The following is a 14870-nucleotide window of genomic DNA, read 5'->3' as shown; positions in this document are numbered from 1 at the left end:
AAATCGTAGTGGTAGGTTAGTTCCATCAAAACTCAGAACAAAACGAATGACGAAATAGGATGTACCAAACAACAGACATTTATACCCTGCGGTTAGCGACAACTGATCCCCCCTCTGCTCCCCCTGAAAACCATTTTATCCCCTTCCAAAATCCTACGCAACCCCCCCTCCCCCCTTCCCCCGTGATAAGAAATGACTGGCCCCTTAATGTCAATTTTTTTGTCAGCTGATAGTCACTCTATCCATCCCGGACATGCGTAGAGGTTGCGAAAAAATCAATAAGGGGTTATTAAGCAATTGTTTTAATTCGCTATGGTTGCGTCAAATCTTAAATCTCACATCTTTTTCCCCTACGTTAGTCATAGCCTTAATCGTCAAGTTTGTGATCTAAAAAATGGAATTTCCCCAATAAAAATTTGGGTCCAAAATTATTGTGAACAATCCGGTATAGGATAAAAATGTTTCATTGTAAACGTTTAGCCAAACTTGTCAATGAGATAGAATGACGCGAACAGAGAATATTGAACATTTCTAAATTGGGCGAAATCTTCTGCTATTGTTAGCCAAAGGAAATCGTAGTTGAAAGAAATAAATCACTTTATTTTGCCAAAGGGATATGTGTAAATATCACATGCCATGATTCCCAAGAAACAATCAAAGCTCATTGGTCATAACCACCTGCCTGAGTCACACTTGCTTTGTTAAATTGCACCTTCTCAGATAAACATCCACCTTTGTCACTACTTATTACGACAAAAGAAAACCTGTATCAAATTAACAAAATTCAATTTCAAACGTGGAAAAACGTTTCGATACACTTTTGGTTGATTCAAAGTTCCTCCTGTGCCCTCATTTAAAAATCAGCTCTAGATATCATAAGAAAATAAGTAAGTAATGTCCACATTCAAAATTAGCTCTAGATATAAACACTGAACTAAGTTATAATTAAACAAGCTGCGACTTTCAAATAAATTTGGGCGTCTATCGCTTTGTTCGAATCGGTCCGCGCTCTTTTTTTTTCTCAATTGACAGGGACAGACATGTTCAGCTTTTTGCTTTTTGTTTGTTTTTTTTTTAATATATTCCTGCCAGGTTTGTTTGATACTATCGTATTCAATTCGATGCGAAACAACTCCGTTTCCTTTCGCTGTGTTGTATTCATGTCTATTAACACTGATTAGGATAATCGTGTGAAATACATCGGTAAGGTCAGAAAATTACATTTGGCTGGCGTGCGTCATATTGTGAAAAGAAATAGCTCAGGGAAATACCTTATTAAGCGTTCAGTGCTTTAGTGCAAACACCTGCTGACAAAAAAAATTATCTGAAAAAAAATTGTGGTCAAAAATCGCTAGATTTTTCGTGATTCTACGAGGAAAATAGTATCACCAACATAGCCAACTTTTCCTGTATCAAGGTGAGTGCTTGATATTTGTGCCTACTTTGTATGAAGTGTTCCTAAATTTATTTAACCTCATAGCTAATTCTGGATGTTCTGCGAAACAGCGACTTTTTCCTCTTCTGCAACCTAAAAGCAAACCACTTAACAATACAAATATGATAAATTGCGAAACAAAAAAAACTCCAGTTCTCATGACCTTTAATGATGCGAATTGAGCATTAAGGAGAACATCAAAACACTAAATCTCCTCTGAGGTATCTCAGCAATCTAGGATGGTCATTGTGAATATCATTTATTCAAAAACGCAAGCAGATCCCCAATCCCGTGTTTATGAAGCTAGCAATTGGAATTTAAAAATAAAATCAGTCGAGCCTTGCTCAAGATGTTTGGTGTGGTCGATTTTCTTCGTAATTGATGTGATACGCGCACGACACTGAAAGAGAAAAGCTGTAGTCCAATCTACCTGGTGGTACTCTTCAAACCATTCAACTAATCACAAAGGAAGTTTAGAGGTACACCAGTTTCGCCACTGATTTTTTTCTTCTTTTCTTCATGATTTTCCACACAAAGTGGTGTCTGTGCTCGAATAACGTGTAGTTATTCTTTTTAACCACTTCTCCTGGTTAGACAGTTTATTTCCGTATTTCTATGCCAATCTTTTTACAAATTGCGCATATATGTATATTTATATATTAATAATGAAACGAAGAATTTGCAAATGTTCATCTCTATCATCGTGCGGACGTACGACATCAAAGTACAGCATCGATTTCGTTGTATGAGACTTGGCCTCCAGTAGCTAGCTAGGTATGACAAGGAAAACATCTACGCGTTATTGACCGAATTTAAAGTATACATGGTTGGATATCATCTCAGCTTTCTCGTTTTCTTCGTTTGTATGGTTCGAGACAAGGTCCAGTTCTAATTGAAACTCAGTGAACGACTTCGCGAATGCCACCAGTCAGGATCTAACATGCTCGGTCAATAAAGAAATTATTGGATCTTAAATATTATTTGGCAGAAAGATTCCGTCAATGAATTTTAAAATATGGTTACAAAACTATTCTTTTCACCATTCAATTTGTGCAAAAAATGCTCAAAAAACTATTTTTAATGTTTTCATACTCTTGAAAAGCAAACAATCATCCATTAGCAATAAAGAATTTTAACTCTCAAAATCTAATAACGCCGTCATCGGCCCATTAGCTGCCACCGCAACTATCTATATTTGTTTTTAATATCTCACCCTTTCAGATCTCATTCGATCTCGTCAAAAGACTACGTGCTTTTAAAAATACCTCTCCTTATTTCCCAATTCATACGACAAAGCTGCAATAATGAACCTGCGACTTGCAACCATAATCCTGACCTGTTATTCTTCCTACCTGTTGTATCATATATTTCTTTCGGCAGAATAGACCAGAATGATAGGTTGTATGCTTAATGTAGATGGGTATCTATAGGAACTTTCTGTGATTATTTCAACCCTCTAATTACTTTTTCTTGCTCCATTCCCTTTTTCTCCGGACAGTTTGACCAAGCGTAAGGAACTCTCACATAGGTAAGGACAACATTTTAGTTCAAATAAAAGAGACTATTAGCATTGAAGTTAAATTTAACTTGAAAACAGCACGTGCCCCGAAATTTTGGCGTATGTAAAATTAATCATGTTTTTCGGCCTGCTGGTGACAGACAATTAAAGATATGATCGTCGCAGATAAACCGTAATCAGGAAGTCCAGAAAAAGCCTGAAAAAAAAAAGGATTCAGGCTTCGGCGGGGTTCGAGCCTGTGTTTGTCAGTATTACTTGTACTCTGGTATGGCTTGACTAACAAAAGTCCCTATCATGTATGAACCGGGTAAAACGAGTGTGATATAAGGTAAACATTTTTAATAATGGCGTTATCATATTTGATATATCTCTTCACGCTCCACAAGCTTCTTTCCAAGGACTGTAACGAGACAGTCCACTTGAGTCAGATTGTCCGGTCAATATGGTTAGGACACAGGATATAGTTTTCACTGTAAACACAGACCGATTAGCGCGGGGGTTGAGATAGTCCTACAATATACCGTTGGAAAAAAAAGCGTGCATTAGCTTCTAACATGTGGTCGGGCATTTTTAAACGCAGCTTAAATAATGCTTTCAGTTACATCAGATTCACCGCAAATGAAAACGGAAACTTCACACGACTTCCCTTATCACCTACGTCGAGTGAACCACATAAACTCAACGGTTAGTCTACGGTTTCAACAAAACGATCTTTAATACTGAGAAAACGAAGAAACAACCCATTCCATTTGTTCAGCGTAGTTCTTAAATACTACGTTGTTTACACACTACAGTTTTCAGTTATGTCCTGTCTCCAGACGATACAGACTTCCTTAAGTGTATGAAGATTAAGGTTTGGGTAAAATTACCACCGAGATAAAATGACTTTTGCTAACAAAAATTTAATAAAACAATGTATTGAATACGCTTAAGTCTACGTTTGAAAACGATAACTGATGTCCGGTAAAGACTTCGATAATGGCTTCCAAACACACGAAGCATCCTATTCAATAGTTATTCAAATTCAATACTCTATTTTCGCTCCTGTTTTTTCTGAAGTTACTAACTTTGTTAACTATCATTCTTGTAAGTGGGTATTTGCTCCCTGAAAATTCATACTGCGAAACCCCTTGTTGGGGAGTATGCATTTTTTACAATCTTTTATTGAAGACATCATATGTTGATGGCAGTCGTTACCTATCGGTACACAATAACCTACCATCAATTAATTTTTCTCTTTCATTAAGCTGATTAAGTAATGAAGAGTTGAATTTTTCCACAACAAATAATGTTCTGCGACATTTTGTGTTAGCGACGTATTTTGCAATAACCTACGCATTCAGTTTTGGAATTACGATTGCGGCATTTTGTAATAACGGCGCATTTTGTGAGAACAGCTGCGGCGTCAGTTAGAAATAATAATACATATTGCACCATATTGTAATAAAGGCGAACTACACTGTTTTTAATTAGCGCTATAGCACTTTGAACTGCTCGTCTGTTTACGCAATGTGTGACAAAATTCTAATATGTTTCTCGAATCTCGCAACTCAATACTGAATTTTTCAAACTTGGGTACCTGTGGTTTCCCTCTTGCGAATGAAGACTGAAATAAATAACTAAATAACTTTAACTTTGGCACAGACACATAAAAAAAAAATAGGAAAAAATGGCATTATTCAATTAGTGACCAGGTATAAGTATTGGGCCTCCTTACTTGGATATGGCTTGTTTCATTTCAGTGTCTTTTTTTCGTTCGTACCTCTCCTTATATAAATGCTGCAGCTAGTATTGCAAAATGTGTAGGTTATTAAAAAATGCTTCCTTATTACAAACGCTGCCGATCAGCAATTATTCTTAATGGCATATGATTACATATAAAATAATTAAGGTTTTTAAAAAAATTTTATGGGTTCTCGATCTCCCAATTTTAAAGGATTAGCTTGAAATTTGCAGAGCAACCATGGAAGACACAAATATCTTAAACGTGGCATTTTGGGAATATTCTGACATTCAGAGACCAATGAAGATGGAACAGGGAGAGCCCTCGTCATGTATTAAATTTACAGCTTTCGCTGGTTGAAGTACTAATCACAACCATTGTTCTTCCTTTCTCGTGACTTAGGTATTTCAATGCACCAATCAGCAGTCAGAAATGAAGAGGGTAACTTGGAAATTTGGAAATTCTAGCCCATAAAATGGAGGCTCCGATGTTAACATTGGATTTCAATAAATATTCAAGAGTTATTTAAGTTACAGGCACAAAGATTTTGCAAAATGTGAGGAAAATACATGTGTTGAAAATGTTCTTTCCGTTTTAGATTCTCCCACTGTGTCATAATGGTATTTCAGTCTGACCTCTGTGACCATTACTGGGCACCATTTGCAACTTCTGTCACCACAACAACGGTATCTGCCATTTTAAGCATCATAACTGTACCCGGTAACCTACTTATTTGCTGGGCCGTTCTGTGGAACCCGACGAAAAACCTCAAAACTCCCTTTAACTACTTGGTGCTCAACCTCGCCATTGCAGATCTGCTTGTTGGAACTGTAACTGAGCCTGTATTTGTCGGATATCACGCAAGCGAGGCTCTGAAACGCCCTGTCCTTGGTCTTAGATGGGTGGTGTATGTATCATATTTTATGAGCTCAACTGCATCAGTTTTAAGTATAATGGCTCTAGCTGTCAACAGATACAAAGTGGCAACATCAAACCGCATCGTACGAGGAAAGGCTTCCAGTACAATCGTAACGTCAGTTGTTTTGTGGATGTTTTCCCTTAGTCTTCCATTACTATACCTGGCAGTGGGATTCTATCTTCTAGCTTTCATATTTGCCAATACAGCGGTCGTGATTAGCATCTTTGTTCTACTATTTGTGAACTTTAGTATCTATCGGAGTATTCGTCAACATGAAAAGAACACTGAACATATTAGAAGCAACCGTGATCGGCAAAAATATCTTAAACGTGAACAGAAGATAACGATGTCCTTTCTGTTTATTATCGTGTCATTTTTAGCCTGTGGCGTGCCTTCGCTTGTGATGGTCTACATAATTAACCTGTGTAACTCATGTAGCTGTGTTCTTATCCATTGGTTTCGAGATCTGCAGTATTTGTTCCTGCTGCTCAATTCCGCTACAAATCAGTTTCTATATGCTTGGCGAATGCGTTCATTCCAAACAGCATTTTTAACAATTCCCTTTATTAGGTGGGCAGGTAGAAAATTGGCTGGAAACAAAATTGATCAAGTGACCGCAACTCACACAAACAGCGTGATGGACGAATCTACGAACAAGCAGGCCGGGAGAGAAGGAAACTTATCGGCTCACGGCGAAAAAGAGTCGCAAATCACGGATCTTCCTCAGCGAAATTCCATTTTCTCAAAGCATGAAGATTAAGCAAGAACTTACTATTACATCGTGCTGAGGTACTTAGCGAGGAATACCATAGAAGAAGCGCAAGGGGAATCGAAAAAACAAGTATTAGCTCAGTTTAATGCAAAAGCAAAGGCCAAATTTTCTGGTTTCGGCTTTAATGGACGTGATTTCATCGACTTTCTTCATGAAACTGTCAACGAGAAATACAGACCTTCATTTTTGATCTTCCGAAGGCATCGGGACTTAAAATAGAGTCTAATAACTGGTGAAATGACTAATTTAAATATACCACTTCCACCGACACTGAGGAGAAATATTATCATAGTACATACCACCCAAAAATGTGTCAAAATTCCGTAAAATGCTCGGAAATTAAACCTGTGACGCACGATTTTGTCTTTTCGGCTTCTCGGAGGTGAATAGGACTTTCTAATCACTTCCAAGCTAACCAACCAGTACGTGTGATAAGCGCTATTTACCTCTCTGATAAATATCACTTTCCAGGATAGCAAACAAGATGGGTACATAAATGGCTATGAACGACAGAAAGATGCTCTAAACAAAGCTCAAGCAATTTGAAATCTGCCTATACCTGCGAACCTTTAACTTAACCATCAAGGGTTTGAGTTGTTGTTACTGCTGTTTTTCAGTACACTCTTAATGACCAACATTGTACATAATTTAGTTTTACTACGTTTTAAACCAATCTGCGCAACGTGTTGACAACGTATTGAAGGTGGTTAGGGGTAGTCAGGTTGATTTTACAGTAGAGGGGGGACCTTTCCTCAAAGTGTTGCTGGCCAGATCCTTTTATTCCTTCAGGTTATCACTCTTTTGACATGTGCCCTCACACGCCTTCTTTACCCACTTCTTTGAATTTAAGGGTAAGCCATAAGTAGTTCAAATGAAGAGAGCACGATGAGTAGCCTGGCCTGCAGCAAATTTTCTACCCGTAGCGATTTAAAATTGATCAAGAAATCAGCAAGGAGCTTGAAAATTTCAATATAGAGAATGCTCGATTGAATATTTCGATCAAATTTATTGGAAAATAAGTAATTTTAATTTTTCAGGCTAAAAATTTGGAAATATGTTTGGAAAATGAGAATCAGTAAGGCAGCGAGAAACGTTTAAGGTAAAAACAAACCTGACCTCATTTCCGGAGCTATGTACCAGTCTCCTTCAAATTCCCAACCCTCAGGGGCCTGAAACTTTTTTTTGGGTAGTGGTAGCTGAGGACGAAAATCAAAATATTTACCACTATAAATAGCTAATAATTAGTTAACATACAAACAGAACAGTTACTGTTAAGTTATTGGAATGATTCTTACAGGATAAAGAACAAATGCAGCCTGCTCGGAGGAAAGTATAAATGTGAAACATTCGTTGTTTGTTAGTATGTTAACTATAGGAATAAGCAACAAAGAGACAACGATACACAATGAATAAATAGATGATAGTTCTAGTGTAATCTAAAAGGGACGGACCAGATTTCAGCAAAGTACATGTTATAGTCGTTTTTCTCAAATATCAGATGAGGTAAGTGACAGAAAAGAAAAACAGGATAGAATAGGAAAATCAGTACTGTGATAATGATATTCTGAATTCGTTTAGTCGGTTAAGCTAGAAGTCATACCTCTCCACTGGCATTCGAAAATCCTGGTCTTGTGAGGGCTTTCTTCGTCCAAAAACCAATTTTGACTTCGTTTTCATACTGCAAAAGAAGTAACAACGATTGAATAGAATATTTCACTGGACTGAACATTCGAAAAACTGAACGTGTGTCAGATTTTTTTTTCGTTAGCAATCACAGAATTAATCGTACAGTGTACTGACCGTTTCTGCTAAGACGCCAAAATCGCCTTCTCTTTGCTCGCGTGCAGTCCAGTTACTCTGATACTGCTCAAGTCCGAACCACAGCTCGACTCGGACGATTGCGGGTAGTTCTGGGTGATCTGCAATGTTTAGGGCCTTCTTACCGGGGTACTAGAAGGGGAAAAAAGGGAACTCTGTCAGTAGCATATCGCATTAAAGATTTCTCTTAGTTCAGTTCGCACTATATCCGATCACGAAAGTTTGTTTCTGTGCCTGTTTATGACAAATGTTTGCCATCTTTCTCTATTAGAAGATTAATGAAATACAAGTAAAAACTGGATTTCTTTCAGCATATTTGCGGGCTTATTTCGGTGATTCGAGTGTTTTGCTTCTGCTCAATATTCTCAAGATTTCTTCATTTATATTATAAGTAGGTGGACACATGATAGTCCCTTTGCAATTTGGAAAACATAGTAATTATTCGTTCTTATATATTCTACATTCCTCTCGAAATCATGTGATTAACTGTACCAAGAACCTAGGCAATGCTCGGGAACAAATGGAGGGAGTTATCTGTATCACATGGTAACCCCATCATTACCGGGAACTTTGGTCTTGCATCACATATGTATCTACCGCTGATTAACAAGACCGCGGTATTCTCTTAGGGAAAAGTTACGTTCGCATAGACACTGCAATTAAAATATCTGAATTTTCTTTGTAATGATTAAATCATTACATAAGTAAAACTAAACTTCACACATTTTCTGAAACTGACTCGCTAAAACGGAAATGTTGCCCCCGCCTCTAAATGAATTGGTGAATTACCTTCATCTCAATCTCCATTGTTTTGCCGCAAAATTTACCACAGGCTTCCTCCTTGGGTGAAAACAAGACATGGTAGGCTGGTATCCTGTGGTAGGCAATTCTCGTTGAGCCACTGATCATCCAGAGGATAACATCGGGTAGGCTGTTTTGAGGCTGTATCAGTTGTAGAAGATTAAGATCAAAATAATTGTATATCATGAATGGGAAGAGTTACCTTAAGGCCTGTCATGAATTTGAATGGGCAAAAGCTGACAAAGCTGTTGACTAATTAACCCTTTGATCCGTAAGAGTGACTGTTATCTAATTTCTCCTTACAATATCACCTTCGAGTTAAACATTAAGGTCACGAGAGCAAAGGAAATGATCACCAACTTAAGAGGCTTTTGATTATAAAACAAATTCTCCTTGTCTGCACCTTAAGAAATGTATAGAGAACAGTATGGAGAATGTGCCTACTGAGGTTAGGGTGTAAAGGGTCAAGAACTAAAAGAATTCAGCACCTAATTAGTGAAGACCAGTTACCAAATCTCATCTCCTGGCAATAAACTCTTGCATTGAACAGTGTGAGCAACTCCCTCCGTATGCCAACAGAATTTTTTCTTCGTCTTAAAAGACTTTTCTGCTTTGAACGTCATACGTTTTCATCAATGATTGGGCGATAGCAATTTAGCCAGATAAAATGCATGAACATACATTTTTTCGGACAATATAAGTATTCCGGCATACATAAAGATTAATTAAGTCACCTGGTCATATTCACGCACGATCAACAAAGCGCCTTCTTTTTCGTTAGTTGAAAGTCTAGACAATGTTATGTTTCACCTACTCATTTAAGTTAGAAATTATGTTTAGATCTTCAAGACTTCAAAGGAGAGCACCAAAGCTTTTGAGATCGTTTTCAAAATATTGCTACATTTTTAATTCAAACCACGCTTAATTGAACTGAAGCAAAGTAAACAACCCTATAATTCACTGAAGCAAATAATAACTAACTTTAGAAAGAAGATAGAATCTCTAAGTGTTATTATAGTTTGAACTTTATACAGTGTGTTTCAACAGGGCAGCTTAAAAAGTGTCTATGGAAACCTTGCCTCTAATAATACCAAGTACAATTACATCTCTATGAAAAGTTAGCAACACCTGCTTTGGTTAAGGAACTGAAGAAAAAATTCTTTCAAACTTTGCTTGAATTTGAACTGAAAGCTCCTTTTAATCAGAGCAATATGGTGTGTGTGCAGTAACGTTTTTGCTAGCTGACAAAGACCTAGTTAAAATTCCGAACAAAGAACTGAAAAACTATTGAATGTGATTTTTTCTTTGTTTATCCTGTGTGTTCACTTTGTTTTGCCAAAAATTTGTGTTTTCGTTCTGGTGGCAACTGCCGGAATTAACAATGTTTCCAAGATTTTGTCGTTCTACTCTTTCACACTGATGTTTATTAATTCTTCTCTAAACCGTGTTGTGTACTGCTGGAAGATGAGACACATTCGAAATGCTATCAGAGCCACTAAACGAAATTTACGGAGACGTGCATGTAATTCAAGGAGTGGTAACCTCTACTTCGTCGCCTTTTCCTGGGAGAGAGAAGGAGTTCCTACTCAAGAGAGGGTTGATAGATGCTAGGACAACAGAGCGAAGCTTGAATTAGATACTCAGAAATACTAAAAAAAAAAACTAGTCGTCTAGAAAGAAAATTTTAGTCGAGAAGCGTACGAGAGGAAACTTAATGTGCATGAAATTGGCATTTGCCTTTAATTCTTTATACTGACCTCTTCTGCAAGGTCTTGTAACCGCTGAAGAAATCCGTTTACATCTGAGAGCGCGTCTTCAACGTTTGTTGCTTTTTCTTTAAGCTCCGTGGCGTCCTGTGCGATAGAGCGCTGAAAAAGATTATAACATAAGGAGAACTGATTGTTCAAACTATTGCAAGGGTACTGAGTATTTTCATAGCTTGAAACTTTTTTCACTTCATATTTAATTTTTTATTGTTTATTCAATTTGAATCTTGGTTATTTTCATCATTTTTTCATTAGTTGCTTCTTTTTCGTTGAATTTTTTTCAGATCGATCTTCACCAGCTCTCATTCATGCAAACCTTTAGTCAATTTTCATTAGTCTAAGAAAAGACACAAAAAAAGATATTATTTCACAATCACAAGATCTTAGTGGGAATGCCCGCCTATTATGAAACTCTTTGTTTGCAAGATCAATTAAATTAAATAAATGTGTTCGAGCACGATTAGAGTATGTTGCGAACTTTTTCTCGGAAAAATTCTACTGAATTGAATAACAGCAGCTTTACCAACTCGCATCTTCTCTCACGGTCCCGCTTCATATCAAGTTTGTTTGTCTTCCCTTTCAAGTTAGGAAGGCTATTGCTGGATGAAAAGAAAGTAAATGAGGATTTTGGAAAGCATAAAAAAGCAATACTTTTAAGTGAAAGACGGCCTCTGGCTCGTGATTTACAAACTTTTTTAGTGTTCTCCCAACATCTTAAGTAAGTAATCACAGTGGTAATTCTATGGAGAAGGCGGTACATTACTTTATAATAAAAAATTCAACTTCCTATTGGTTTTACCAGTACAGTAAACGATAGGTTTTTGACAAATTAGGCAGCTCGCAGTGTCTCAATTGTTTTCAATTCTGTATATCGTATGCAGAGCTCAAACATCAGTTGTTTTTTGGACTGCATTCTACTTAAACTAACTCATCTCTCTAACTCTCAACCCTTTATGACCGAGAATAGTAAAAAAGTGGTGCATTTACTGTTTTACTACTGCTAACTATATCTAACCCCTCCATTAGCACGGCCGTAGCCTCACATAGATAACGCATTGAAACAAACTGATAAGAAAACCTGAAAAACGTTACTCACTCTCTTTTTGCCAATTTACCCTTTAACAAGTCTTGTTATTCTGTCCTAATTTTTTCAATCCATGCACCATCTGTCGGGTTTTGCATTGATCTTGAGGCTTTGTATGCATTAAAATAGTTGCTACTTATTTATGACTCTTCGTTCAATATTGAAATTGCCGAGAATTTCACGAACAAGTCCCTTAAAATGGTTCGATTCAACCATAATACAATTTGGGTTACTTATGATAGACTTCGCTTTATCCATGCAAGTGCATCCAATGCACGACTTGATTTTCATGACTGCCTCATAACATTATCAGTGCTTTTTTCTTGTTCGGTCTTTAACGAATTTTGTGTCGATTATCGAAAAATTGGTCGGCATATGACCCTTTGTTCAAACAGAAACAGGAGCGTCGGGATCAAAGGATCCATTTATTACGTTTAAAACTTGTATAAGTCCAGCAGATCTTGATTAAGAGGCATTTCTCTTGGTTATGTATGTATCTTTGAATAAACCTATCATGAAATTTCATGCACCAGTATATTTTACAAATTATGTAACGTCCCAAGTAACCTGCAGTCTACGATAAGCTGGTCCAGTAAAGAGAACAAACAAGAAGCCCTGTCTACTTCCGGTGCATTGGTGGCGATCATATACATCACTTCCGTTATTTTATTTTTCTGGGGAGAGAAAAAGTTTCTTGGTTAAAGGCAATTTCCGTTAATCTACGCTGAGGATACAGCAAATGTATTGCTTCTGTGATATGATTTCCATGTCATCTTCAATATCAAACAAATATCTCACGAATTCGCTACTTCAGCTCAGTTCTGTCAAGGTTTTACGCTCCTTGAACCAAATACTTTTTTTAGATTTGATTTTGAAAAATTTGTACGCGATGAAAAACCTGACTGAAAATGCGCGTGTTGCTTGAAATGATAGCTCCCTGAAATTTTGCTCCTCTGAAGGGGACTCTTTTTCTGTTAGAACAAAAGCAAGGCTCACGCAGAAGCGTTTAAAGTAGCACTTGGTCTTACCACGCAATCAATAATCCTCAGCAGGGCATTTAAGGGTTCCAGTCTGAAGGATATGTTCTCCCAATAACTTTCCACACACACACAAGGCTTTTCGCTGCTCCAGGGAAGATAGTAATAGTTGCTTCCATCATACACTGCGTTACAGGGGGGCGTGTTGGAAGGTGCCACCGACTCATCCATCATGTTGCCATAATTACCTACAAAGTAACAGCTCTCATCAGCTGAGAAAATGGTTAAAAGAAGTTTCATTTCATACAAATCTGATCTATGTAAATCTGGTGCACGGTTTGGATATATTTGTTGTTGCTAAAAGTCATTAATTGTAAATCATTCATATTCTGTAACGAACACATTTATCTTAAAAGTAAACTGTGTTATATAACATGTTTCGATGCAGAACAACGTTTGAGTAACCTTTTTTGCAAAACAAGCTACTTTGTGCAATTTCCCGCTCATTTACAGACAATATGTGAAAAGCCCTATGAGCAATTTCAACAACTAATTATTGTCTTCTAACATTACATGTATGGTTGAGACCGAAGATCCATTAGAGATAAAAAGTCTAAACTGCTTGTTTTTAACTCACATTGGCACAGCAATACGTTCACATATTGGAGAAGAATCTTTAAAAATTTTTTTGCATCCCGCCATCATACAATCAGTTTACTTTGGTCCACTTTATATGATTGCCAAGGACAAAAAGAATGAAATTCTTACCGATGCTAACTTCAAATTCAATAGGCCCGTCTACATCAAACACCATAGAGGCTTCATAAAAGCAAGCAAACAACTTGTATTTGCTGCGGCTCAGGTATGGCTTAAGAGAAACAACGTTATTAAGGCCTCAGTATAAATGCGTGAATTTACACGTTTATAGAAACTAGTCTGTACTTTTTATTAGGATAAAATGTGTAAGGTTTTCATTCGGTTGTATCTTGACCACAAGGTATCTTGTGTGTTACATGTGTTACACGTTTTACATGAATGACGGAGCAGTGGAGGACTATACCCCACCTGAGAAGCCCGTCAGAGCAATTTCTCGTCACACGCTTGGCGTTCACAACAATGATAGGTGTAGAGATAGTGATAATTTGTTTCAACACTGTTAAAATCCCTATTTCTAGAGAAAAGCCTTTTTAAATGACTTTTTTGTTTAGTTATATTTTCAGTGGAGTCTTTTTGCAGTTCAGTACTACCTGTACTCGAATAAGTTCTGGTCCTTTCATGACTTCCAGCTCCTTGTCAATCTCTTCACCCAACTTGGTCTCCAACTCCACCAGTAATCGCCCCCTATACGCCACTCCCTCCCCCTGTAAAGTAAAAATGTTAATTAATCTCTTACAGTTATTAGAAATTACTTTAGCTTGCATAATTTTTTCACGTGACTACAAAATAAAATATGATCTAATATTTGCTAAACAGGGTTTTTTTAGCACAAATAAGTAACATTTCACATATTAAATCATGCATCAGGCCCTTTCCGGAGAATTAGCATTCGACGTAATTACAATTCAGTAAAGAACTGTTGTCTTCCAGATGAGACGTTCCTTAACAAAAAATCAATTATTGGACGCATTCTGATCTATTTGTCGCCAGACACTACCTGACAATGCACAACACAACTATATAAATAATGTTTCAAGCACCTTTCCATCATTTAGATCTTCATGCTCATCTGGAAGCTCAGAAAACTCCCTCGGGGAACCATAAAAATTCAACCAACAAGGACCAAACGTTGGAAGAAATCCTAGACATTGACAAATTATTCGCTCATTAGTTGCAGATAAAGTAGTCAATAAGGGAAATAAATTGATAAAAAACGAACAGTTTGAGGAAAATAGAGAGATAACGTAGATTTTTATCACGTCATACAAACTATATCATGTAACCTTCTTCTCCTTGTCCAGACATTGAGGCAAGAGAAAGAAAAGTAGTTGCAATACAATCATCATCAGTTAGACGATCCCTGAAGGAACAAAATACGAACTTTCAAACAACATTCCCG

The 14870-nt window shown here is 37.1% G+C and overlaps 2 protein-coding genes across 3 annotated transcripts in view; one reads left to right on the top strand and one right to left on the bottom strand.

Annotated features, from left to right (window-relative positions):
- The window catches only part of LOC131789306 (myoferlin), a 52445-nt gene that overhangs the window by 24453 nt on the left and 13122 nt on the right, over positions 1-14870 (bottom strand). The window contains exons 21-32 of the mRNA XM_059106397.2: positions 14755-14831; positions 14512-14612; positions 14062-14175; positions 13583-13682; positions 12866-13062; positions 12405-12511; positions 11277-11352; positions 10745-10855; positions 8976-9128; positions 8169-8318; positions 7969-8046; positions 7485-7564 (exon numbers count right to left, since the gene is read on the bottom strand). Of these exons, the coding sequence (XP_058962380.2) occupies positions 7485-7564; positions 7969-8046; positions 8169-8318; positions 8976-9128; positions 10745-10855; positions 11277-11352; positions 12405-12511; positions 12866-13062; positions 13583-13682; positions 14062-14175; positions 14512-14612; positions 14755-14831 (1344 nt within the window). The remainder of the gene's footprint in view (positions 1-7484; positions 7565-7968; positions 8047-8168; positions 8319-8975; positions 9129-10744; positions 10856-11276; positions 11353-12404; positions 12512-12865; positions 13063-13582; positions 13683-14061; positions 14176-14511; positions 14613-14754; positions 14832-14870) is intronic.
- Positions 1294-7398, top strand: LOC131789303 (adenosine receptor A3-like). 2 transcript variants are annotated; one of them, XM_066163960.1, is made up of 3 exons: positions 1294-1417; positions 2934-2963; positions 5276-7398. In XM_066163960.1, exon 3 carries the CDS (start codon positions 5295-5297, stop codon positions 6354-6356), a length of 1062 nt encoding a protein of 353 aa, XP_066020057.1. In that variant the 5' UTR covers positions 1294-1417; positions 2934-2963; positions 5276-5294; the 3' UTR covers positions 6357-7398. The 2 variants fall into 2 exon arrangements, with proteins under 2 accessions (XP_066020057.1, XP_058962378.2); XM_059106395.2 differs by lacking the exon at positions 2934-2963 and having other exon boundaries at positions 1343-1417.

This window comes from Pocillopora verrucosa, chromosome 1 (genome assembly GCF_036669915.1).
Source record: "Pocillopora verrucosa isolate sample1 chromosome 1, ASM3666991v2, whole genome shotgun sequence".
Classification (NCBI taxonomy): domain Eukaryota; kingdom Metazoa; phylum Cnidaria; class Anthozoa; order Scleractinia; family Pocilloporidae; genus Pocillopora; species Pocillopora verrucosa.
Note: the sequence above shows the minus strand (reverse complement) of the source record. Positions and strands in the feature narration are given on the sequence as shown.

Bases quoted from the DNA above. Each gene is read 5' to 3' on its own strand.
- LOC131789303 (XM_066163960.1), top strand. From the start codon at position 5,295: ATGGTATTTCAGTCTGACCTCTGTGACCATTACTGGGCACCATTTGCA.